The following is a 24,149-nucleotide window of genomic DNA, read 5'->3' as shown; positions in this document are numbered from 1 at the left end:
CTGTTAATGTCATGTATTCTGGGTATAGTTTAATATCTAATAAAAATATCACACCTGTTTGCTTTCTTTGTGAAACATCTTCAGACAGTATGAGAGAAGATTAGTAAAGTGAAGACTTGACCTCCTGGCTTGTATCACTGAATTTTACACTTCATTGTTCTCCAAAAGCAGACACTCAAAGTCTCTCGTCACTGGGGAGGGGAATGCCACAGAGCAGCTAGAGCCAGAGAGAGAGCGACTAAAGGGATTATCATGCGTCAGTGCGAGAGAATGGCTCATCCCATTGCCGACCATCATCAGAGAGAGCCCATGTCTCTCTAGTGGGAAACATGGGATTAGTTTCTGAGCGCTGTTACAGGTGACAGCCCCTGTATCCAACCAAGACGACTGCCAGTTCTTCTACTTTCCAGAAGACAACTTTTTTACTTTTAACTTCTGATCGGGGCGGCAGGATTTAAGGAGTCCAAGCTGACCATCTGGGTTCTGATGTCATGATTAAACAATGGGATAGGCGAGGTTTTGCCAAGAGTCACATGGAAGTTGACGATGACTTCTGAACAATTCTGGACTCATGGATACTCTTTGTCTTGGGACACTTGATTTCTTTGGAGAGGTAATGCTGACACTGGCTTTTTAAACCTCATTGCTTCCTTCATAAATGTAGAATGAATACCTCTGACCATGCATCAGATCAAACCTTTCTTGACGACCTGTCTCTGGAAGTGCTGAAATTTCTAACCCCTATGGCATCCTGAGAAGATTTATCCCACAATGACTAAAGATAGAAAGCAAATGCAATGATGTCATGCCTCACCTTTGACCTCTGATGACCCGTTTCTCTCTGGGAACCTGACGAGACGGACAGAAGTCGATTATCCAGCGATCTTGTCTCAGGTAGGATGAGACAACGTATCACAGAGGGCCGGTGGACATGAGCTCTGGGCTCCTCTAAAGTTGTCCTGGCAGAAGAATTGGAGGAGTTTGTTGGGGCAGGGGAGGGGAGGGTTTAAATGGTGTTGATAACCGAGGAACAAGGTGAAGGTTCAAAGGTTCGAGAGAATGGAGTGCCCGCTGGCATTGGACCGGTTGGGACTGACTTTAGGACCAATAACGTTGCCATGGCTAAACCTGTTATGTCCCTCACCAGGGTTGATGAAGAAGGACATGAGTGTGATGAGCCAGATGAGGACAATGATGAGAGCGCTGAGGCTGATTACACAAGGAACTATTGGGATGATGACGACGATATCTACCAGGAGTTTGAGGAGTTGGACTTCGAGTCCCTGCCCGATCGGTCGGACACCCGCAGCATTAGCTCGGACGATTCTTTCTATCCCCCAGACAATTCAGTTGACTCCCGAATATGGTTCCGACCACCAACCCCCGAAAGCCCTGAGCCAGTTTCCTTCTTTAAGGCCTGTTGCAACAACAACGCTATCATCGTAAAGATCATGATAAGACAAGGGGTGACCGAGGAGGAAGTGAGAGAGACGGACAGGAACAGAAGAGTAGGTGTCTGGTTTTAATGCATTCTTATTACGTGTTTGATTTTTTGGTTTGTTTCCACTGAAATCAGCAAAGTCTTCAGTTTGTCACACAGAGATGGCTTTTAGAGTTTCCACTGGAAACCAAAGGTTGCTCCCTGCCCTCCATCAGGTCAAATAATTCACCTGTGACACAATTTTCCATGGAGTTCATGTACAGCTGTGCAATTATTGTGTATGAGCATCACCAGCACTGCAACACTGCCATCATGGTGTAAGTCACCTGCCTCCTCCTAAATAGCAGCATTATGAGAGGCTCAAAACCAGTGCTTCAAATGGGAAATATGAGTGCCAGTGCTCCCCTTATTCAATTGTTAGCGTGTGTATTGTGTGGCCAGTATCAGTACATCATTGGTCTTCATTTCTCCAGTTGAGAAAATATTCATCTTTATGCCCGTATGAAGACAGGCAAACATTGCTGCTGTCTTATTTTTGATCAGATTGTCTTCGTTGATCCAACACTATGGAGACTTGCACGTTTGCATTAATTTAATATCACTCTTTGGTGAAAACTGACATAACGTAAGGACATGAGTGTCACACTGTGCCATATAATGCTAGTATGAATGGCCAAGAGAAACTATTATATGGAGAGGACAGATAAAGCCTGGTCTATACTTCTGCGTCAACTCCGTAGCCTACGCTGTAGGTCAGTGTAGCCGTACTCCGACGCAGGTGCCTACGTATGTAGCCTGATCATAGACTGTATAAGATATGGACGTAGTATCCGTGACGTCACCAATCTGTTTCTGAAGTGCTGTTTTGAGGCCAATCGCCGGCGGGAGCCATATTGCTGCTGTCGAGCAATTGTGACGTAAAGAGCTGGGCTTTGAGCCTCCTAGCCAACAGCTTAAGTGTTCACGTCTGGACTCATATTTTTAGACCGGAGGTTGCCGCTTGAGCCTGACGTGCTCCTCCTCTTAAATATAACTATGCATTGAAATGACACAGACCGCAAGCCCTGTGATTGGTCGACTGGGCAGCATCGTATTTCATACATAATAACATTTCCAAAATCGCCATAGATCAGTCTTACATTCCATCTCCTCCGACGTCTCCTCTTTATACCTCTTTGTAAAAATACACGATCAATATCATAAATTATCAACTCGAATTAAACGTTATATATTCAGAGTTGCCGTAGCTCCATTGGGACGAGCAGAAAGTGCAGCAGGACTAGAAACAGGCAACCTGAATATAGAATTCACACAATGCAATCAATCAATCTTTATTTGTATAGCACCAAATCACAACAAACGTTATCTCAAGATGCTTTTACAAACATAGGAAGTCTAGACCACTCTATGTCAACCCACCTTCAAGACAAGGTAAGACTCAGTCACATTTCTGACTATGGAGTCTCCAATTACCAGAGTGCTAGCTTTCTGGTGCTTTGTTACTGTCTTAGCAGGTGTGTTGCTAAGTGGGGCAAATCTGTTAGGAACGTGAACAGGTTGGTTGTCTGACCTGGGATTCTTTAGCTTACGGATATGCTTTCCCCCTCGCACCAGCCACTGCATCCCGGCTGCTCAGGATCTGCCGGGGGGGTACAAGTATGTAGTACTCAAGACCGTGTTGGCTACTGTGGCATAGGGCCGATGAAGAAATATAGACAAGGCTTAAGGGTACTGTGAGCTGGTAAGACGCCCCAATGTAGGCCAAAAAAGAAAAAGCTACCCAGAGGGGATGACTTCAGAGGTGGCCTCCCCGGGTACTGGAGTGTACTGGTCCATTTCAGCACTCTTCAAAATGGTCCTTTGTATCACATATTGCTGTCTGTAAACAGATGTGCAGAGAGCTGTTGTAGCACCTGGAGATATGTCGATTATAACGATGATGGAATTTACTTTAGTGTCTGACATGTTGCTGTGGCCCAGCATTCATTCTGTTGTTAGTACACGGGTCTGCATTGTTGATTGCTCCACTGTTTCACCATGCTACTTTAGATCTGTGTCTCCCACTGTGAACTGTCTGGTGTCAGGTCTATAGCTCACTAGTCTCAATCAAACAGCACAAACTGTTGAGATGTTGTGATCCTCAGTCCGGCTAGATGGTCTTAAAATATCTCAAATGTAGAATATTTTGTCAGTGTTAATGAAACACACAGTTAGGGTTTCTATCTATCCCATATCAGCCTGGACAGCCAATGGGTTCGTCCTGAGTGGGATACTGCTCTGTCCTGTATAATGACGTTCACGAGACAACACTTTGCTGACCCTAGAGCAGATCTGACACAGCCGGTAGCCCGTTATGCACTGATCAAGTCCATCAAGTGACACTTGGAGTAAGTTTCATCCGTGGAGGGTGTTGTTTGCTTGGCTTGTGGCACTCTAGTGTGGATACAAAAATGTGAATAAACCTGCAATAAAAGGACAGAGTTTGCAGCAACAAGTTAAACTACAGAAAATACACATTTCTGACATACCGTAGGACTTGATCTGGTATGTAACATTCAGGCACACAAGGAATAGCACAGGTTTACCCTGAGTGAACTGCAGTGTTTTTCTCTCACCAGCAGTCACATCAGGATTTTGGTTCAGGCCAACTGAGACTGGATCAGGTCCTGAACTCAGGTGAGCCACTAAAGGTCAAACCCTGGTTTAGAGAAGTTGGTTAAGCCTCCAGTGACAGATGGGAGGCTGTAACCGTGCAGTGGCTATGTCAAAAAGCTTGCCCTCAGGGCTCAGCCTTTAAAGGGCTTGTAAAGACATTGACCTGAGCACCGGGAAAACGATACTCCGTGTGTTCATGGATAGAACAGAGCAGGGGGGGCGGGGGTTCCAGACAGCAACAATAAGGTCTGTAAGGACAAAGAGGAGGGTGTTCAGTGGTGCTGCCAGGTGACTGAGTAGAATTGATCGACTCATGTTTGTAGTGAAGAAATAAAAATCTGTACCACAAAAGATGATTTAATCTTTAATAATTGTGACATCAGAGCCAGGTCGGTATCCTGTGATGAAGCACTCACTTTAATCACCCTGAACAAACTGTCCATGCTACGTCCTTAAAAACAGATACTTGTCACTACTTCTGCATGTCATGTAGAGGTAACTCAAGGTTCTCTTCAGCACCTGTATGAGGCCACTGTTTGCATCAACATAGTAGAAGTGGCCTGCTGGATTGTAGGTATATTGACTGCATCTTTGAAGCGTCTGAGTTCTGCACTGTGGTCATGTTTATGATGGTTTTCAGAGACCAGAAGTGACTACAACTTGTTCAGAGGATGGTGCTGGAAAGAAGCCAGGAGCTAGAGTCCAGCCTGGGGCTAATTCATTAGCTTGTGAAGGTGCTAATGAAAAAAGATTCAACATAATGTAGAACTATTTGTGGTGGAAGCTACAAGATGCTAAGAGAGCATGTTGAACTGGTAGTCACTGCCTGATCAGAAGCATCAGGTACAAGAATGTTTAGTCCAGATTTATCCATGAGGGTGTTTGCTGGATTCAGCTCCAGCTCAACCTGATGATATTAAAAGGACAGAGGTAGACTGTCCTGGCTGTTTGTGTTCATTTGCCGTGCTGACAGAGCTCTCCGAAGTAACTTAACAGGAGTCTGTAAGCGGACTGATATCGGCACAGATGTGTTAAAGGTGTGTTGTGGTAACAACACAGAGGTCCCCACTTTTGTTTTTTACTTAGAAAAGGCTTCAAATTTTGAATTACTGTATTTATTCTTTTACGTTATAATGTTGGGCTTCATCCGATAGGACAGCTGAGGAGAGACAGGAAATGTGGGGAGAAGGGGGAGGGATGACATGCAGAAAATGGCCAGGGCCAGGATTTGAAAAGTCAAAGTCAAAGAGTAAATAAATATCAGAAAAGCCATAAACTGGTGAACACTATTTCGCCAAATCTCCTGGAGAAGACCTCCAGATCCTTCTGACATGTTCCCCAGTGACTGTAGTTCGTCTAACTTGATGAAAACAACTATTTATTGGTATTTACCAAGAAGATGGAGCTTAGGAAGCAGATATTGTCACACTTAAATATAACCTGTAGATAATTTGTGCAGTTAACATTTTGCACCCTACTCTGAACTATATATATATATTTTCCTGCTTGTTTGTCCTTTGACAATCACATCCCTTCATATAACTTGTCACTATCGGTCACAACATCATGACAGCCACTCGTTTTCTCTGTGGGAAAAAGCCAGCCAACCTGACTTGACTACTCAGTTGTGATAAACACAGACCACCGACTGTATAAGGAAACAGACACTGAAACCTGTTCATTAGAGCTATCAAAGGTACTTTATGTTTGATTTCACTTGCCTTGTTTATATTGAAATGCACATGTTTTATAAAAGGTACCAACAACACAAATATTGCTGAAGGTTGAGTTAAGGCAGACACAGACATGAGCACTACATACATGTGCATGGATCTGTCCGTGACGCACAGCAAATCCTTGAGGGCAGTGTGGTCTCTCTGATAGTTGGGCCGCCTGTTTCCCGCCCCGCTATGGGTTCTGCTTGCTTTTTCACAGCGCTTCCAAACGTATTCTGTTAATTGACAGCTGATACATGTTGCTGTTTATCATACAGCAATGATTACAGGGAAGAACAGAGAGGAGACATCAGAGGAGATGGAATACACAGTTGATGTACGGTGATTCAGAAAGTGCTATAATATAGGAAATACAATGCTGTTGAGCAAAACAATCACAGGGCTTGCGGTCCTCATCAATTCAATGCAGAGTTACATTTTGGAGGAGGTGCACAGTGGCTATGTGTAGGCCTTTGTGTAGGTACAGGGCTACACAGACCTACGGCATAGGCTACACAGTTGATTTGATGCAAAGAGTATAAACCAGGCTTTAGAGTGACCCAAGTTTTTGGTTCTTTGGGGGTTGTTACTTTGATCTAACATAAAACGTTATCAGCAAAATACAAGATAACTGAAACTGTGGATGTCTTTCTAATACTGTCATCATCAGAAACAGGTCGGCTTTTTGTTCGTAGCACTGGCTTTGACTTACTGCACATACCAGGTCTTCATATAGTGTTGATTATCATGCATCCCAGCATCTGCTGTACGTGTCACCAGTATGACAAGTGGAAGAGGCCTTAGTGTATTCACCCACTGGTTTGTCAACTGCCTTTTAAATCCCGGATCTCTGTATTTTGGCCTCCACCATGTTGGTGTCCCGGAGCTATAAGTTACCATAATTGGATAAGAAGGTGGAGCTGGAGAAGAGCCAGGGATTAGCATATGCCAAGTTATCAAAGCTATACAGTCAGTGTCCTTGGCCAATATAGCTGTCGAATGAGCTAGATAAACATGGTTTGTCCACACGATGAGGTTCTAGCTGTGCTGGTGACAGGAAGGGGATTTTTATTTATTAGAAGAAAATAAAAAAGCATGTCTGGGTGGCAGAAAAGATGCTTAATCTCACCCATTCCTGGGGGGAGCTGCACTGGGTGAACAGTGCACACAATAGGTCCCTCCGTCTACTCTGCAGGGAAAAGCCAGCAAACCTTGACCCCCATACACAGGCCACCATGAATAAATAAACGGATGATGATCTCAGAGAGGGGAACATTTACTAAGAATGGATTGCTGACGCCTAGAGCACCACAATTTGAGTATCATTTGCCCTGCTATAAGCTCCAAGCTTCAATTCTCAAAGCATATTGCACTAACGATATTTAAGCCCCCTCGTAAAGTCGTCCAGCTCCATGCGGTTTGTTCCTATTTGTAGTGATGAGCGGCCTCCTCTTCTGCGCCTCTTCCTCACATATAGGCCGGGTAATGAGCTTTTTAACAATGTTTTGTCGGGTTGATTCATGGCAGATGTGATTTAAATTTCACAGTTTAAAGCTACCTCCCTGGAGCAAACAAGCAACTGCTCGTTCAAAAAAAGCAACATCTCACTCCCGTCCTGTATGAGGGTCTGAACCATCTCGATACACATGGACTAAGCAAAGGCCGGGATATAACCATATACTGTTTTAGAGGTACGCTGTGTTGTATATAGCAGAACAGGCTTGGCAGAAATGGAATACAATATTTAACTACAGTATGTCTAATCATACCTGAATGTAAAGAGATGAAGAAGAAGAAGAAGAAGAAGAAGAAGAAGAAGAAGGTGGTTTTATTGTGCAAAATAATTTAGATTGATAAGACATTTTTGCAGACAGTATGCACATGTCATTTTGAGGTCACCAAGGGTTGAGTTGTCATGATGTTCCTGATACTGCAGCAGACGGTAGAACTTTCACTCTGTGTCAAATAGACGTTTTTTTGCATTAAAAGGACTCATTTTTTTGGAAGTGCTCAGCTGCCAGGGTTTGAACTAGAGCCAAAAATCATCACCACATCACTTCTGTGTGAGCTTCCTTACAGGAATTGAGGATTGATTTGACTGATTTATTTTAAAACCCTCACTGGACTTTCTTCCAGCTACATATCAGACATGTCAAGTGTCATATGAGCTGACACATTGAGACCTTCGGGCAGAGGGAATATAATCAAAGCAACCTCCAAAGGGGACAGGGCGTTTGCAGTGAGGGGTTTAATACTGTGGATCAGTGATCTCTTATATATCTTTGTAACATACTGTGATTGAAAATCCTTTCTTGAATTTACTTGAATTTTTGTTTTTGGTTATTATACTATTTATACAGTATATGTCAAATGAACATGCAAGCACATATTTATTGTGCCCCGCCTTTCTGGTGCATTTAACTCTTAGCGTACACCTTGTGAATTAATGTTTTTTTGTCTTGTTTGATGAGCTAACAGGCCAGGTATAATAAAGTGAAGATATGTCTACCTGAAAAACCCTTTAATACCAATAAAATGAAACCAGAATTTGACTCAAGATCAATAGCATAAACCGATTTTAGAAGATGTTCACTGAGGTAAGAAATCAACTAAGAAGTGCAGCCGGTTTAAGGATCTTCCACATTGGCTTGTTTTCTAAAACCAAGATAATATAACCACAGTCTGTGTATTAGACCCACAGAGCATTCATATTACTCATATGTTAATCTCTCCACAGTGATGTTGGACACTAAGAACAACTGCTCTGGTCATCCTGTGTTAGAGAAACCAGGAGACACTAGAAGGAGCAACAAGATCCCAGATCAGGCGGATAAATGGCTCGAATATCACAGAACTTTTTTCAGGAGATCTCTCATTTGTGTCCCGTCCTATCTAAAACCACAACACTGAGATGACTTATCAATTTAACCCAAACTATGATAATTCACTAACACTTTTAAGTATTTTTGTTACCTAAACTTAACTCAACCTGAACAAGCACCTCAATGTCAACCACATCTGAAAAGCTTTGTTGCAGAAAGCAGCAGAGAACAGATGGTAAGGCGTACCTTTGGTTTGTGTTGTCTGTATGAGAGGATGTGACAAAGTGTTGACCTGGAAATGAGAACAGGGTTGGGATTCTTAATGTTCATTCTCTTTGACTTTCTCAGCAGTTTGAGGGCTATAATGCCTCAGTTTCTAACTCTGTATACTCTGCTTTGACTTCTTTTATTTTGTAAGGTTGCAATTCTGTATGCTCAAAGTTTCTGATGTATGTGCAACTTATATGTGAGGCTAAATTTAGGACATTTTCTCACATTTATTTCAACAACTGTTCCTCCAAAAGGCAAAACCTCAGGGGAAAAAAATAATTTTTTGATAGCACCATTGTCTCAAATTCCCAATAATCATCTTGATCTATGTTGAAGTACACTTCTTGTTTGATCCATATTTAGTTTGTCAAACAGTTCTGTAGCTCTACTCTTTGGGGTATGTTTGGATACCACCTAGAAGTGAGTAGTAAGAGGGTGTTTTTTTGTTTGCCCCCACACTGGCGCCAAAGTGGAAGCTATGACAAAATGTATCTGGATTACTTGATGGGCCATTAACATGGATCTTGAAACTTCAGTCTTGTCCTGAAACAGAAGCCTTTTTTATTCAGAACCTGTAGACTGATCTACTCACTCACTTTGCCTTACTTGACCCTGTTATTACCATCAGGTCTGTATCTGGAGACATTTTACCCAACACCTCCAGAAAAGATCTGGCTGATCCTTTTATGATCATCAAGTTTTCCTTGAATTTTCACTCCCTTGACATACATTACTGGTTGACTACCTCTAAACAAATGATTGTGAAGACGTGTTTGTTCAGGGTGAAAGTGGGTCAAAGTTGTAGACATACATCAGTCCATCATTTACTTAACCTGAATTATGCTCAGCTATGTTGAAGTGAGACCTGATCTAAGGAATGGGGAGAAACCAGCCTGGTCTAGTTTGGAAAAGCTACAAAGGATAATCAATAAGAAGATTACGTACATTTCAAATAATATGTAAGGCATAATGTATGGTTAGCAGGTAGTTATAGTAAAATCCTGACAGGGTGAGACCAGACCCTGACGCGAAGCGGAGGCTACTAACTTAAGATACAAAAACGTTGGCAAAAAAACTTGATTAAAATATTATTTTATTGATTTAAAGTGATTTATATTTACAGTTTTTAGAAATAGTCCCAGTGATTCCTCGTCAGTTAGCGTTCCATGTTTATGGATTCTGCATGTTGCGGTCGATTTAACATGAAACTGTCCTCATTCAGCCACTGACCGGCTGAAGTGTGCAGACAGATGGTTGGATCTCCTGCTGAGCTTGCCTTGTCAGTGTTCTGCTTAAATAAATCAACTTCTGTTTCCTTTTGATGTGTTTTTGAGTATAACATTGAGAGGTGTTGAATTGGTGTAAAATTGTCTTGTACCTCTCTTGTCGTGTCTATTACTCTCTCTCTCTCTCTCTCTCTCTCTCTCTCTCTCTCTCTCCTCTCTCTCTCTCTCTCTCTCTCTCTCTGTGTGTGTGTTTTCGTATAATTCAACGTTAGAATACGTTTGAACAATGTGTGCAGCCTAACTTAGAAACTCATGTCATTAGAGTTAACAGTCTCTAACTCACTCATATCCGTCTGTTTCAAACTGTGAAAATCAAACTTTAATTTCCCCGAGGACTGAAAGACTGATATGTATTATTTCTTTTGTACGACTCTTTCTACAATTCTCTTCTTTTTTTTTTTTTACTCCTTTCTTTCTTTTCTCACTCACTGACTTCTTTGTGTGAAAGTGTTGCTTTAACGACATAAAGAGATCTTCTCTGTCACCCCAGGAAACAGTTTTGGTGTTTCTCAGGACTTAAGAAATCAATCAACAACAAACAGAGAAAAGGAAACTAAATCTTTCTTGTTGTTGTGTTTCAGTCCGGTCTGATTGTGGCGTGTTACCATGGCTATGTGGACGTGGTCATCGCCCTCTCTCAGTGTCCGTATCTGGATGTTAACTGGCAGGACAACGAGGGAAACACTGCTCTTATATTTGCAGCACAAGCAGGTGAGTTCAACTTTAAACCGTGTATTTGTTTAATTACTTTGTTTTGTATTTCACAAATGATCCTCCTCGAGAGGTGTTTCAACTCATAGCAGTGACACGTCTCCCTGACTGTGTGGGCGTGAGAGGGCGAGACTTGATTATGATGTTTGGGGAAAACAATTATTTGCTCTTCTGCTGTGAGTTAGATGATAAGACCTCTTTTGTGTTTGGACTGTAAATATGAAGCTGTGATAGTGAGTGTTATAGTGGACTGGAACCCCACATGGTGAGACAAGACCCCTTTACCTTGCAATGGTGTACCTGCTCACCCTGTCGGGGTTCTTCCACCATTACAACCAATTACTATCCAGTCAAGTGTGATGTCACTCTTACATATGATGTCAAAACGCTCATTCACTTCAAACTCTCGCTCTTTGTGTACGTTAGCTTGTGAATAAAAAGGCAATACATTATGAAAACACATGGTAAGCATGGAGAAAAGCAACATGTAATGTGGTCATCGGTGCAGTCTCTCATGTCTACACTGCTGAGAATCAAAGAAGCACAAGACGCTAGCTCAGCTAATACTATTTCAATCAGGAGAGACATAATTTAAATATTAAAGGTTACTTATTACAACTGAATAAATGATGAAACTTGTCAGAAATCTTCGGCGTAAGGACTCTATGGGGGTAATTTTGTGTGAGTAGGATGTGAGAGTTTGGCAGTAGAAGAAATCCCCTTGAGTCCAGACTCTGGTGATGGTGGTGGTGGTTGATGAATCTTAGGAATTGAAGATTTGCAGAGACCAGGTGGAGATAGGGAGGTGGAGGGGTGCGCACCATCAATGCAAGAAGGAACTAGCTGGAGAGAGAGACACATTTAAAAAGACAGCAGAAAGTTGATAGGCTGACGATAAGGGCGTGCCACTGAGCTATTGGATGACAGCCGCCACTGATTAACCAATGACAGCTCCGGTTTTGGATTTGTTTTCCACCAATTTTAAAAATAACACATTTTTGTTCACAACTGCAGCTGTTTTGTAACATTTTGTTTGAATGTCCAGCCTACTATCATTTTTTAACCACTTCAAATGTCATTCATATCAATGCGTAATTCATCTGTCACTGACATTTATTTACAGATTCCATAGCTTAATGCTAAATTCAGGGAACTTTATATGTGTTTCCTTTCCGTTGTTTAAACAGTGTTATATGGGGGTGTAACATCACTATTTAACTTGGCAAAACATCCTGCAACAGGACAAAAAGAAGACAAAAAAAAGGACAAAAATGGAAGCAGAACAGACAAATTTGCCCAGATTAATTGCAGTCAGGTTCGATTGGAGTGCATTTTACCAAAGACACAGTGATCAGTGGACATCAACACACTACAAAATTATATATTGACTTTATTATCTGATTGACTCTGATATTTTTTCGAAAAGACGGCATGTTTAATTATTGATTTAATTTAATCTGTGATAAATACCTACAGACTACAATATTAAAATATAAAATCACCAAAATAATGCATCCTTCACCAAGTTTGGAAGTATAACCCTGTGTCCTTCTATGCTGTGATCGTTGTTTTATTGCACAGATGATCTTCTAAAATGTAAAGACTTAATTTCACCTGAGACAAACAGGTAACTCTGAAACTCTGAACATAACTTTGTCACAGATGTGTTGTAGCAGCTGCTCTTAAAGTTGAAGATTTGTAACATTTGAGGTTATTTTTCAAATGCAATGCAACATTTTTACCACTGAAGTATTTCTTATTTTACGTTCACCTTGCATAGATACTAAAAGTTCATTATTATCATTATTAAAATGCAGGTTAAAAAAATCATCCTCTCATCTTTTCTTCATGCCTTGCACTAAAAATCCACCATGAGTTACAGTTACTGTTCATTACTTGTAGTTTCATTCACAAGTTTCTCCCTCACTGCTTCTCGAGCGACTCCACCTTTGACATCATGTGCATACCCTCTGCACATACATTATCCTGCTTATTGTACACCAAATACTGATTACAACATGATTTCAAAATATGTTTTTCACTAGAAATAGTCTCTGACACTCACACATTTGAGCTGCTCTGGAGAGCTGCTGACTTGTGCTATGAAGAACAGATGGTTGGCATGGACTGGGCTCTCATCACAGACTCAGATGGACAGATAGACAGACATCACAACAGTGGTTCTGGCACCCATGCTGGAGTAAAAAAGAAAAAGAAATTCCCTTCAATATGCATCAAATATTAAGTCAGAGATCAATTATGTGGGTAAGCACTGAGTGATTGAAATTACTCAGTCTGTTATAGCGAGTCAGGCAAAGCTAATGGATTCATTCATTCATCATTCATATCTGTTTGAGTGAGTCATGCTGACACGCTCACTTTGACCAGAATCCATAAAAATGAGTCTGAAGAGAGCTTATTGAACTCAAGTTTTCATTCCCCTGTGTTTGTAACTACATGCAACCGTTTCATTGTCGGTGTCACCACAGGATTTAAACTTTCAGACTGACTGATAAAACACAAATTATAGGACCAAGCATCATCATGAAAGATAGATCCATTATCCAGGATGTGCAGGTTTCCCACTTAGAGTATTACATTACAGCTTAGCCACGTTTTTTCCCATTAATAAACCTGTTGTAGTCTTTTAACCTTATATATTCTTCCTCATTACATATCTAGCAGCTCATTTCAAAGCTGTCTCCTAGTTAGACATGTTGCTTTGCGTAATTGAACCCTCTCTCCCCCGCTCCCTTTGATGCATTAATTTACAGTGGTTTTGAATTTCATTGCTAGAATTGAGTTTTAAAATTGGTCCACGTTAAAGCACCGAGCATATGATGAGGTCTGATGCTCCCAGCTGCAGGATTCGCTATTATATGCTGGCATTAGAAATTACCACGGTAAGTAATTTCATAGTGATGCAGCCACATGTATCAGACGTGGAGCCCGGCCTCTCATCTGCTAACGATGATGAATGTCTCCCTGTGCTCTTTGATGAATAGCTGCAGACTGCTCTTCATTTTCTGCTTCATTAAAAGAAGTATCGATCCCCGTTCGTGACAAAGTACTCTGCTACACCTCAGGGGAGCAGGTGAGCTGGACTCTGAGACTGTGGCAGAGGGGTCAGGTACACAGCACAAAAACTTTCCCTGAAACCTGTCACCAGAGGTGGGAAGTGTGGGGATGTCTGGTCCTCAGAGTCAAACCACCATTATTCATCTGTCTCCTTCTTTTGACCCTGCTTCTGGTTCTGTCTGTTGTTTCAAAACTGAGTCCTGCTGTTTGCTGAAACGCTGCTTTCGCTCTGCCAATGCTACTTTTTAAATTCAACGGTTTGCCTTGATTGATACAGGATTTACTAAAACACTATATTCAGAGAAATACGATGTAACACTTAGAATAATGGAATAGTGACCAAAAAACAGCTAATAGAATGCTAACATGCGAACAGTCATTATGCTAACATGCTGTAGTGATAATGCAGAGATGTTGAGCATGATAATGTTAACATTGCTGACAGTGATAATGCTAACAAGCTGACAATGATAATGTTAACATGTTGCTGTGATAATGCTCACATGCCTCAGTGATAAGGCAAGGCAAAGCAACTTTATTTGTATAGTGCATTTCATACACGAGGGCAACTCAATGTGATTTACATTAAAACATTAAAAGCATTGGAGACATTCAGACAAGCAAAAAAGAACACAATTAAAATGACAAATATAATAAAACAGAAAAGAAAAGGAAAATTAGAAATGTATTAAAAGGACATTTAAAATTTGCATTTAAAGTGAGTTAAAATAAGTTAAGATTGGAAGGCAGTGGCAAATAAAAAAGTCTTAATCTTTGATTTAAAAGAGGTGAGAGTTGGAGCAGATCTGCAGCTTTCAGGGAGTTTGTTCCAGATATGTGGTGCATAATGACTAAACGCTGCTTCACCATGTTTTGTTCGCATTCTAGGGACTGAAAGCAGACCAGTACCTGATGACCCCAGAAGTCCAGATGGTTCATAAAGTAGCAGCAGATCATCAATGTATTTTGGGTCTAAACCATTCAGTGCTTTATAAACCATCAGCAGAATTTTAAAGTCTATTCTCTGACAGACAGGAAGCCAGTGTAGACATCTAAGAACAGGAGTGATGTAGTCTACTTTGTTGATCCTTGTTAGGACTCGAGCAGCAGCATTCTGTATGAGCTGCAGCCGTCTGATGGACTTTTTAGGGAGTCCTGTAAAGACCCCGTTACAGTATTCTAGTCTGCCAAAGATAAATGCATGGGCAAGCTTTTCTGCATCCTGCTATCTATGACTACACTAAGGTTTCTGGCTTGGTTTGAAATTTCATCTTTGCAGATTGGAGCTGAGCAGTAACCTTTGACCTTTCTTCCTTGGCTCCAAAAACAATCATTTCAGTTTTTTCTTTGTTTAACTGAAGAAAATTCTAACATAAAGCTAACATGCTGTCAGTATTAACGCTAACACGTTGCAGTGATAATGCTCACATGCTTATGTTTATGTGTATAATGTTTAATATCTCACCTTTATTCTGTCTATTGTGTTTTGGTCTTCAGAAAGTCTTGAAGGGACTCAGTAATGGCAGCTGTGGTTTAGTGGTAGAGTCTGTCTTCTCTCAGTTGGAAGGTTAGTAGGTTAGGGGTTAAATCCTAGGTCCAGCTGCCCACATGCGAAGGTTTCCTTGGACAAAACACTTAACCCCTACCTGTTTTCGATGGCTGAGCCATTGGTACGTGAATTGGAATAGTTAATATTGATTGACTCTTTACAGAACAGCCTCTGCCATCAGTGTACGAATGTGGTGTGAGTGGGTGACTGTGACATGATGTTAAAAGCGCTTTGAGTGGTCAGAAGCGCTATTTAAACACAGTCCATTTAATGTTTACCATCTAAAAATGTGTCTTGAAAAGTGGAGGTCGTCTTATAATCAGGGTCATCCTACATTCAGACAAATATGATAGTTTGTTCTCATGCTGTGTTCACAAAACCCTTAATGTATTTAGCTTATTATAAACAGTAAATGGACTGTGCTGAAATCAAGGTTTCCTCATCTTCCGATCACTCAAAGCGAACTACATGTCAAATTTCCCTGATATCCACACTGATGGGAGAGGGTGCTATGCAAAGTGCCAATTAGTATTGACAAACCCCATTCACTGGCATTCACACATGGCTGGATGTGTGAGCAGTTCTGAGTCCAAGTGTTCAGCCCAGGGACACAACCACCAACATTATGATTGAGAGACAACCAACTCTACCGCTGAGCCACAGCCACCACAAGGTGTGGAAACGAGGCCAACATTGTGTTTTAAATTGTCCATGAAAAAAAGATTAAGAGAGAGTGATATATCTGTCATCCCATTTTTCATCAGGAAGCATTATTGCATGTCCAGAACGATGCCAGCAAAGTGATTTCAGTAGATGTCATGTATCTCTTTGTCCTCAGGGGTCATCAAAAAGCTGCACAGTGAGAGTTCATCACAATACCTTCAAGAATAAATCAGCATGTCCTCTTTTGTTTGCAGGTCATATATTCATCTCTAACTACCTGCTCAACTATTTCCCCGGGCTCGACATCGAGAGGAGAAACTGTCACGGTTTCACAGCTTTGATGAAGGCCGCCATGCAGGGCCGAGCTGAGTGTGCCAGGGCTCTCATGATGAATGGTAAACATAGCCAAGACCAATGTAAAGCACATAACCTCAATAAAAACACATACAGTGGGGCAAACAAGTATTTAGTCAGCCACTGATTTTGCAAGTTCTCCCACTTAGAAAGATGAGAGAGGTCTGTAATTTTCATCAGAGGTACACTTCAACTATGAGAAAAAAAATCCAGGAAATCACATTGTAGGATTTTTAAAGAATTTATTTGTAAATTATGGTGGAAAATAAGTATTTGGTCAATAACAAAAGTTCAACTCAATACTTTGTAACATAACCTTTGTTAATGACAGAGGTCAAACGTTTCCTGTAAGTCTTCACCAGGTTTGCACACACTGTAGCTGGTATTTTGAACCATTCCTCCATGCAGGTCTCCTCTAGAGCAGGGATGTTTTAGGGCTGTCGCTGGGCAACACGGACTTTCAACTCCCTCCACAAATTTTCTATGGGGTTGAGGTCTGGAGACTGGCTAGGCCACTCCAGGACCTTGAAATGCTTTTTACGGAGCCACTCCTTCGTGCCCGAGCGGTGTGTTTGGGATCATTGTCATGCTGGAAGACCAGGCCACGTTCCATCTTCAATGCTCTCACTGATGGAAGAAGGTTTTGGCTTAAAATCTCACGATACATGGCCCCTGTTCATTCTTCCCTTAACACGGATCAGTCGTCCTGTCCCCTTTGCAGAAAAACAGCCCCAAAGCATGAGGTTTCCACCCCCATGCTTCACAGTAGGTATGGTGTTCTTGGGATGCAACTCAGCACGAGTTGAGTTTTTACCACAAAGTTCTATTTTGGTTTCATCTGACCACATGATATTCTCCCAATCCTCTTCTGGATCATCCATATGCTCTCTGGCAAACTTCAGACGGGCTTGGACATGTACTGGCTCAAGCAGGGGGACACGCCTGGCGCTGCAGGATTTGAGTCCCTCTCGGCGAAGTGTGTTACTGATGGTAGCCTTTGGTACTTTGGTCCCAGCTCTCTGCAGGTCATTCATCAGGTTCCTCTGTGTAGTTCTGGGATTTTTGCTCACCGTTCTCATGATCATTTTGACCCCACGGGATGAGATCTTGCGTGGGGCCCCAGATCCAGGGAGATTATCAATGGTCTTGTATGTCTTTCATTTTCTTACAGTTGCTCCCACAGTTGATTTATTCACACCAACCTGCTTGCCTATTGTAGACTCACTCTTCCCAGCCTGGTGCAGGTCCACAATTTTCTTCCTGGTGTCCTTGGACAGCTCTTTGGTCTTGGCCAATGTGTTTTCAAATATGCATCAGGCTTTAGGAGTCTGAATACATATTCTCATACCCAAGACGTCAAGCACTGGCATTTGTCACACACCCTTGAGACCCTTAAGTATCTGAATGAGATCCCATGATGCACTGCTGTAGTGGTTGAGTGGATTTGTAAACACTTTCTGTTTCCAGGAGGAGACATTCAGGCACGAGACAACGGCCGTAAGATGACTCCCAGGGAGTGGGCTCTCTTCACCGGTCGATACGAGACTGCACACCTGATGTATCGCCTGATGTCGAAGCCCTGTGCTGAGCAGTTCTGTGACTCCTTCTCCCTGGAGTGGCCCCTGCTGGAGGTTCATAAATTTATCATGAATGCAGTCCTTTTATTGAATGCACCACATAATGCTTTTAGTACCCCAGAGGCAAATTCACTACAAGTATTGAAAAGGTGTTTTTTTTCCTAGTGATTCCTCTAAACTACCATGTTTGATGTTATTGTGCAGGAGCTGGTGGCCCAGGCTGAGGAACCAAAGTCCTGCTGGAGGCATTTGCTCAACCTCCTGTCCTGCTGCCCTTACAGGTTTTACATACACAACAAGGTGAATAATGTGGACGATGGCGTTCTTGATCATATGGTCCGGGTTACCACCTGTCTTGCTAGTCCTGTTATGGCCACAGCTTGCCGCACTGTGTCCCCTGGCAGCCCGCCGTGCATCGGGAAGCGCCGCTATGCTGTGCCAGAGATCCTGAGAAGGCATCGAGTGGCTGAGCTGAAGCGTATGGGCCCAGACAGACTGAACAACTACAAGAGGTTTTTCCAGAACTCCCGGGTCCTCCTCATCCCTAAGGTGAAGGACCGCAGGGCCAGCCTCCAGCCGCAGCTGCTGAGCGACGTGGCCGCAGCATCCACGGTGGCTTTCAGGCGAGCGAGTCTGCTCCCTCTGAACATGATGAGGAGAAGCAGCGTGCGGCCGGGCATCGTGGTGCCTAAAGTGAGACTCTGCAAAGCCCCAGCTCAGAACTTTCACCCTGACAAACTCAGACGCAGCGCTGACCACAACCAGCTGCAGATCCCAAAGTGGAACTACAAGATGAAGAGGGTCGAGAGGAGGCAGGAGGAGGACAGGCAGAGACTGTTACCTCCACCACGCAGGAGATGAGGGGAGCTGACGCTGTGTGCTCACACAGAGCTGCACATGACACGTTGCCACTTTGGCAAACTTAACTGTGTCTGGTGGACAAACGCACAGAGCTTACAACACTCAGGGCTGAAATCCTTGAAGAACTGATCGAAAGACTTGACCTTTGACCTTTTGATATAACTTTGAATCATCATCTGTTGATAAGGTAGCTTTCACTGCTGGTTTGTTTGCCTTGTTTCTATTTGTGTTTCCTCTGAGGGGCTTAACTTGAGAAGCAGTGAGGGAGAAACTCGTGAATGAAACTACAAGTAATGAACAGTAACTGTAACTCATGGTGGATTTTTAGTGCAAGGCATGAAGGAAAGATGAGAGGAGGATTTTTTTAACCTGCATTTTATTAATAATAATAATGACCTTTAGTTTCTATGCAAGGTGAAAGTAAAATAAAAAATACTTCAGGGGTAAGAATGTTGCATTGCATTTGAAAAATAACCTCAAATGTTAAAAATCTTCAACTTTAATCTCCAGACTTTGAGTTCAAAGTTCAGAATGTAAAATGTAAATGACAGAGAAGTCTCTGTTGTCTTCTCCTGGTTCTCTTTCTGATGTTTTATCTGATGACTGGCACTGACACAAAATGATGATGTCATTCTCAACATTTAAAATGTATTCTCCAAATTTTCACTTAATCTATGAAATTAAAGAAAAATCCTTTTCCCACTTTTCTTAAATTGATGACTGACCCTTGTATTTCTTTTTTTTAAGGGATGCACAATTTGTATTTTTTGAGCTGATACTAATAACTGGTAATAACCGGCTCTTAATGGAGGATAAATAAGATGTCTTTTTTTTCTTTTTGGAAAAGAAAGACTCAGACTTGGCGACATGAGCCAAATATACCAATTCTATCTGAAATCACTACTTCAACACGAAAAAAAAAGAACATTTCTGACTCTTCAAATTGTTATTTAACTTATTTTTGCTGCAAAACTGAGCTCTCCTCTGCAGTGGCGGTTCTGGGGAGGTGCCAACAGGGGCCAGTGCCCCTGTAAAACTGAACCTGGACCCCCCTGTGGCCCCCCCTCCACACCAAACAAGCAATAAAAAAAGGCTTTGGTATCGCGCTGATGTTACAGGCGGAATACATACGTGTGGCACTTGGTTCCAGTCCCTTAGAGCGCTAAGGGACTCATGTTGAGTGTAAACAGCCAAACAGCTGCTGTCAGTCTGCATGTTGATCTAGTACACAGTAGTATATATGTCTAGTCTATAGGGATGCACCGGTGTTTTACCAGTTTGTTCTCAGCCGGTCGTCGCCCTTCTCAGTCTCTTTTGTCAGGGTTTAATGTGTCCCTCTGACAACACCCTTGGCCCCAGCCTGGCCCCCCCAGTAACATTGGTCTAGAACCGCCACTGCTCCTCTGCCTCAAATCATATCATCTCATGTTAAAGTCTTCATCCAGCCAAACCAACCATACTCGCTGGACTGACGTCAGACTCTATGTATGTGGCCTGTGTCACTGATGTTGTGGATCAGACCGAGCATGTTTCTATCATATGGGGCAGGTAGTGAAACATCTGAGTAGAAGCAGCTCTTCCACTGTAACAAATGCACCATTAGCTGGTGAATTATTTGATCCCCCACCACAGAAAAAGTTGGAACACTAATGGCTGTAAATTCAGTGATTTTGTCATGAACTGCTTCAGGCTCTCTGCAACTCTCTGCAGCACTCAAATCGGCACTACGGCTCTCGCGGCTTATTGGTGCTAACGCTATCTGAATCTACCACTGTTGCGTATTTCTTCATTATTTAATTGTTGCGATGACGACTTTTCAATTGACTTACAAGATTGGTTGTGTTAAAACTGGAAGACCTTTGTCTATTCCCGTAATACTTGTGATGTCTTGTTGGCAGGTTGCAGTCGTGTTATCCTCCTCTGGAACCGTGACAAACACGCCATGACGCCACTTTTACTCTCAGCAGCTCGTTGGGGCTGTGCTTGTTCTTCCCTGCATGTGTTGGCTGATTGCATAATACTGCCAGCTACTGTGTTGGGTTAAGCAGGCTTGTTAATACATTAATGAAAGCATCTTTTGTTTGTTGTTTTTATCAGATAAAATTATATTATTGTATTATTAATAATAACATTTTATTGGACTGATCATTTGTTTTTGTATCCTGCATCCCCGGTTCTTTCCCACATTCGACCAAAATGTTTGAAATTAAAAAGATCCACCTCCCACTCTTTTCTTATGCCGGGCTCTGAAGCTCCTCCATGGTTATTCTTGATGATTTTTCATGTTGAAAATGTTTAGTTCATTAGTGCTCTGCAAAGAAAAAGAAGCGAGCCTGAAGGTTTCAGTATGCTTTAGAGAAGTTTGTGTCAATATATAAGAACAGATGTTCCAAACTCAGAACATCTGCAGCTAGACCACACACACACACTCACTCATTGAAGGACTGATTTGGTGAAAAGGAAACTCAGAAAGAGAAGGATGGAGCTCGCAGCAAGGTGACAGCCAGTGGCACAGATTTCACAGAAGAGCTCAGACACCGTCAAATCCAGATCGGTGGCTGGCTCCTGCAGCAGCTTGCCATGGGAGAGACTCGCTGAGCACGCAGGAGGAAGCCAAGAAGCCATTTTACAGCGACACACACAGTACAACAGGTATCTGCAAGGAGGCTTATGAGCAGTGTTTGACAGCTGAGCTGAGAGAGCAGCTCACACAGGCTTTGTGAGGGCTTTGTGGAGAGTTTGAAAGGCAGAGCCAAAAATAAACAGCTCAGTGCCACACTGTGACTCGATCACTCCCAAAATAATCACACCAGGTTTTTCTACTGCTTCTGTCTGAGAAGAGACCTCTGCTCCCAGACAAATGTGCGGCAACAATGAGTGGGCTTGCGTTAGAGTAGCAGAAAAATAAGAAATTGCATAAAGTGTTATTAAGAAAAATACATTAAATACAACTCAGCGAAATGCCGGTGAGAAGAGGTCATCGTATATCCATCTTTTGATATTTAAATCTCATTTAAAAATGATTGACATTGTCCAAAGTGTTCCGTGCAACGTATTCCCTTTATGCCCCCCTAGTGGAGACAAAAGGTAATGCAACTATATTATCAAAACAGTAATGAGTGTAGAAATCAAGCAGCGGTGAAAACAATATTTTCATGTATTTTTTGAGTTTTTCAGCTCTGGTTTTCTGTGGTCATTTTGTTTCTTAAGGACGGACAAATATCACTGAATGCTCCTTTAACAATAATTCTGTCACAGTTTGTCATTCAATTTTTCTCAGACTTGACTTTTAGCAATGCTGGCTAACACTGAAACACCAAAGGGATGATGGAGCTCTGGACTCTTCTTTTACTCTTGATTTCTTTGACTAAACTGGACCTCAGGGAGCTGGACGACTGGATATCTTTACTTTTCTGCCAAATACAGTGACTCAAATGTTGTAAAACACAGGATGACAAACTGAATAGAACCCGGGCTGCTCATTATTTTTGCACTAGGATGGAAACTGATAGAAGAAAAAATAAACAAGGATGAGGAAGAAACTCTGAGTGGCATTTGAAGTGAAGGAGAACTGATTGTAAATTGCCAAATTCCTCATATTGATGTCACATCATCTCTGGCCTCTGAACAAACACTGCCATTCATTCTTGAAGGTTGTTATACCTTTGTTTGTTTCCACCTTAATGTGTAAATCATTGTGTATTATCACATTTTTCTTAAGGCCAGAAGAAGAAAATGTGAGATTTTGGGAACAAAGTTGTACATTTGTAAGAATAAAATGATAATGTTTTAGAGAACAGTTAGCCTGCTTGTTATTCTGAAGGGGAAGATCAGAAGAGCAAACAGCTGCCTCCACTAAAATCTGAATCGTGAAGCATTTTTTGAAGTTCTACTCCAGTATACGTTTTAGAAATAACTGGATACTCAATCTTTGAGAACATCAGCACCTCATTGTGATGAACTGAGTTAAAACCAGGTACCAATATTCAACAGTGTATTACCTGGTTTCATTTGAACCGGCACAAGAAAATATTGGGATATGTTGAGCCACATTTGTACACATTTGTTGGCTGCATTCGGAGAAGCCTTTGAAATGGGACGGCCTTCGATGCGCCGCAGTGACGCATTTGGTCTTTACATGTACTCAGGCTGCAGCTCCTGAAGTGTGACAAAGCTGCTGAGTCTATTATGAAGAAGAGCAGGCTAACCGGCAACCTGAGCATGCAACTGCAACAACTGTTTGTCCTGTTGAGTTGAACATCCCAAGATGATCCATGCTCCTCATACTGGTGCAGGCAGCTGGACGTATACAACACCTGACAAGTTATTTTACGTTAAAATTAATCAAAGCCTGAAGTTCTGACTTCTTTCTATATCATTTAGACTTGATTATCTTAAAATGACCACTTAATTGTGATATTTAAGACTAATTTAAAACTTCATCCTGTTTTCTCTTTTTGTTAAATTCAGTCATTTTTTCATTTGATGATTTTTTTCAGATTTGCTTCTTTAATCTCATAAATTGAAAACTAAAATTACGACTTTATTTTTGTTAAATTCTGACTTTATTCTTATCACATTGAGACTTTATTTCTCAGTCATTTTTCTTTGTTTCAACCTCGTGTGGCCCTTATCCTCTGTCATGCCTTTCTCACATATGAAAATACGTATCTGTATTTTAAACCAAGAGTATTCAAAGATAAGCTGCAATAAATGCCATAAACTTCAACTCCACACTTTTGCATGAATTTGTATCACAGTCCACATTTTATCTCACAAAACTTTCTGGCTATAATAAGAACTGAAGCTGTTTTGAAGAAAGTTTGAGGTAGAAGGTCGGTAAAGGTAGAATCAAACCAGCCTTCATGCTCTTAACTACAGGTGTCCAAAACAAGCTCTCTGCATTGTGGCTGAATACGATGCACTCAGAGTACACCTCATTTGGAGCTGTGACTGTCGCCTTGTCCATGCTTTGTTCTACACTCATACAGCGGAGGGTTTTTACAGAAAAAAGACACCTAACCCAAATCTCTGTGAAAATGTGAGTGCATGGTGTCTGTCTGCACCGACTAAAATGGCCGCCACCCTGACCTGAGGTGCAGATTCTCTGATGACCACTAGAGAGCACTCATGACCCTGTGCAGGCATGTCAATGTAAGTGGAATGC

At 41.8% G+C, this 24,149-nt stretch overlaps 1 protein-coding gene across 1 annotated transcript; it reads left to right on the top strand.

Annotated features, from left to right (window-relative positions):
* Positions 1-1,010: 1,010 nt before the first annotated feature.
* Positions 1,011-19,695, top strand: ankrd33bb (ankyrin repeat domain 33Bb). Its single transcript, XM_034702944.1, has 5 exons — positions 1,011-1,508; positions 10,771-10,900; positions 16,445-16,585; positions 18,012-18,175; positions 18,326-19,695. Exons 1-5 carry the CDS (start codon positions 1,011-1,013, stop codon positions 18,980-18,982), a joined length of 1,590 nt encoding a protein of 529 aa, XP_034558835.1. The 3' UTR covers positions 18,983-19,695.
* The last annotated feature ends 4,454 nt before the right edge of the window (positions 19,696-24,149 follow it).

Source organism: Notolabrus celidotus, chromosome 15 (genome assembly GCF_009762535.1).
Source record: "Notolabrus celidotus isolate fNotCel1 chromosome 15, fNotCel1.pri, whole genome shotgun sequence".
Classification (NCBI taxonomy): domain Eukaryota; kingdom Metazoa; phylum Chordata; class Actinopteri; order Labriformes; family Labridae; genus Notolabrus; species Notolabrus celidotus.
This window is presented reverse-complemented; position numbering and strand designations above follow the sequence as displayed.

Bases quoted from the DNA above. Each gene is read 5' to 3' on its own strand.
- ankrd33bb (XM_034702944.1), top strand. From the start codon at position 1,011: ATGGTGTTGATAACCGAGGAACAAGGTGAAGGTTCAAAGGTTCGAGAG. The intron at 1,509-10,770 runs GTAGGTGTCTGG...GTTGTGTTTCAG, and splicing joins AGACGGACAGGAACAGAAGA to TCCGGTCTGATTGTGGCGTG. The intron at 18,176-18,325 runs GTTCATAAATTT...GTTATTGTGCAG, and splicing joins TGGAGTGGCCCCTGCTGGAG to GAGCTGGTGGCCCAGGCTGA.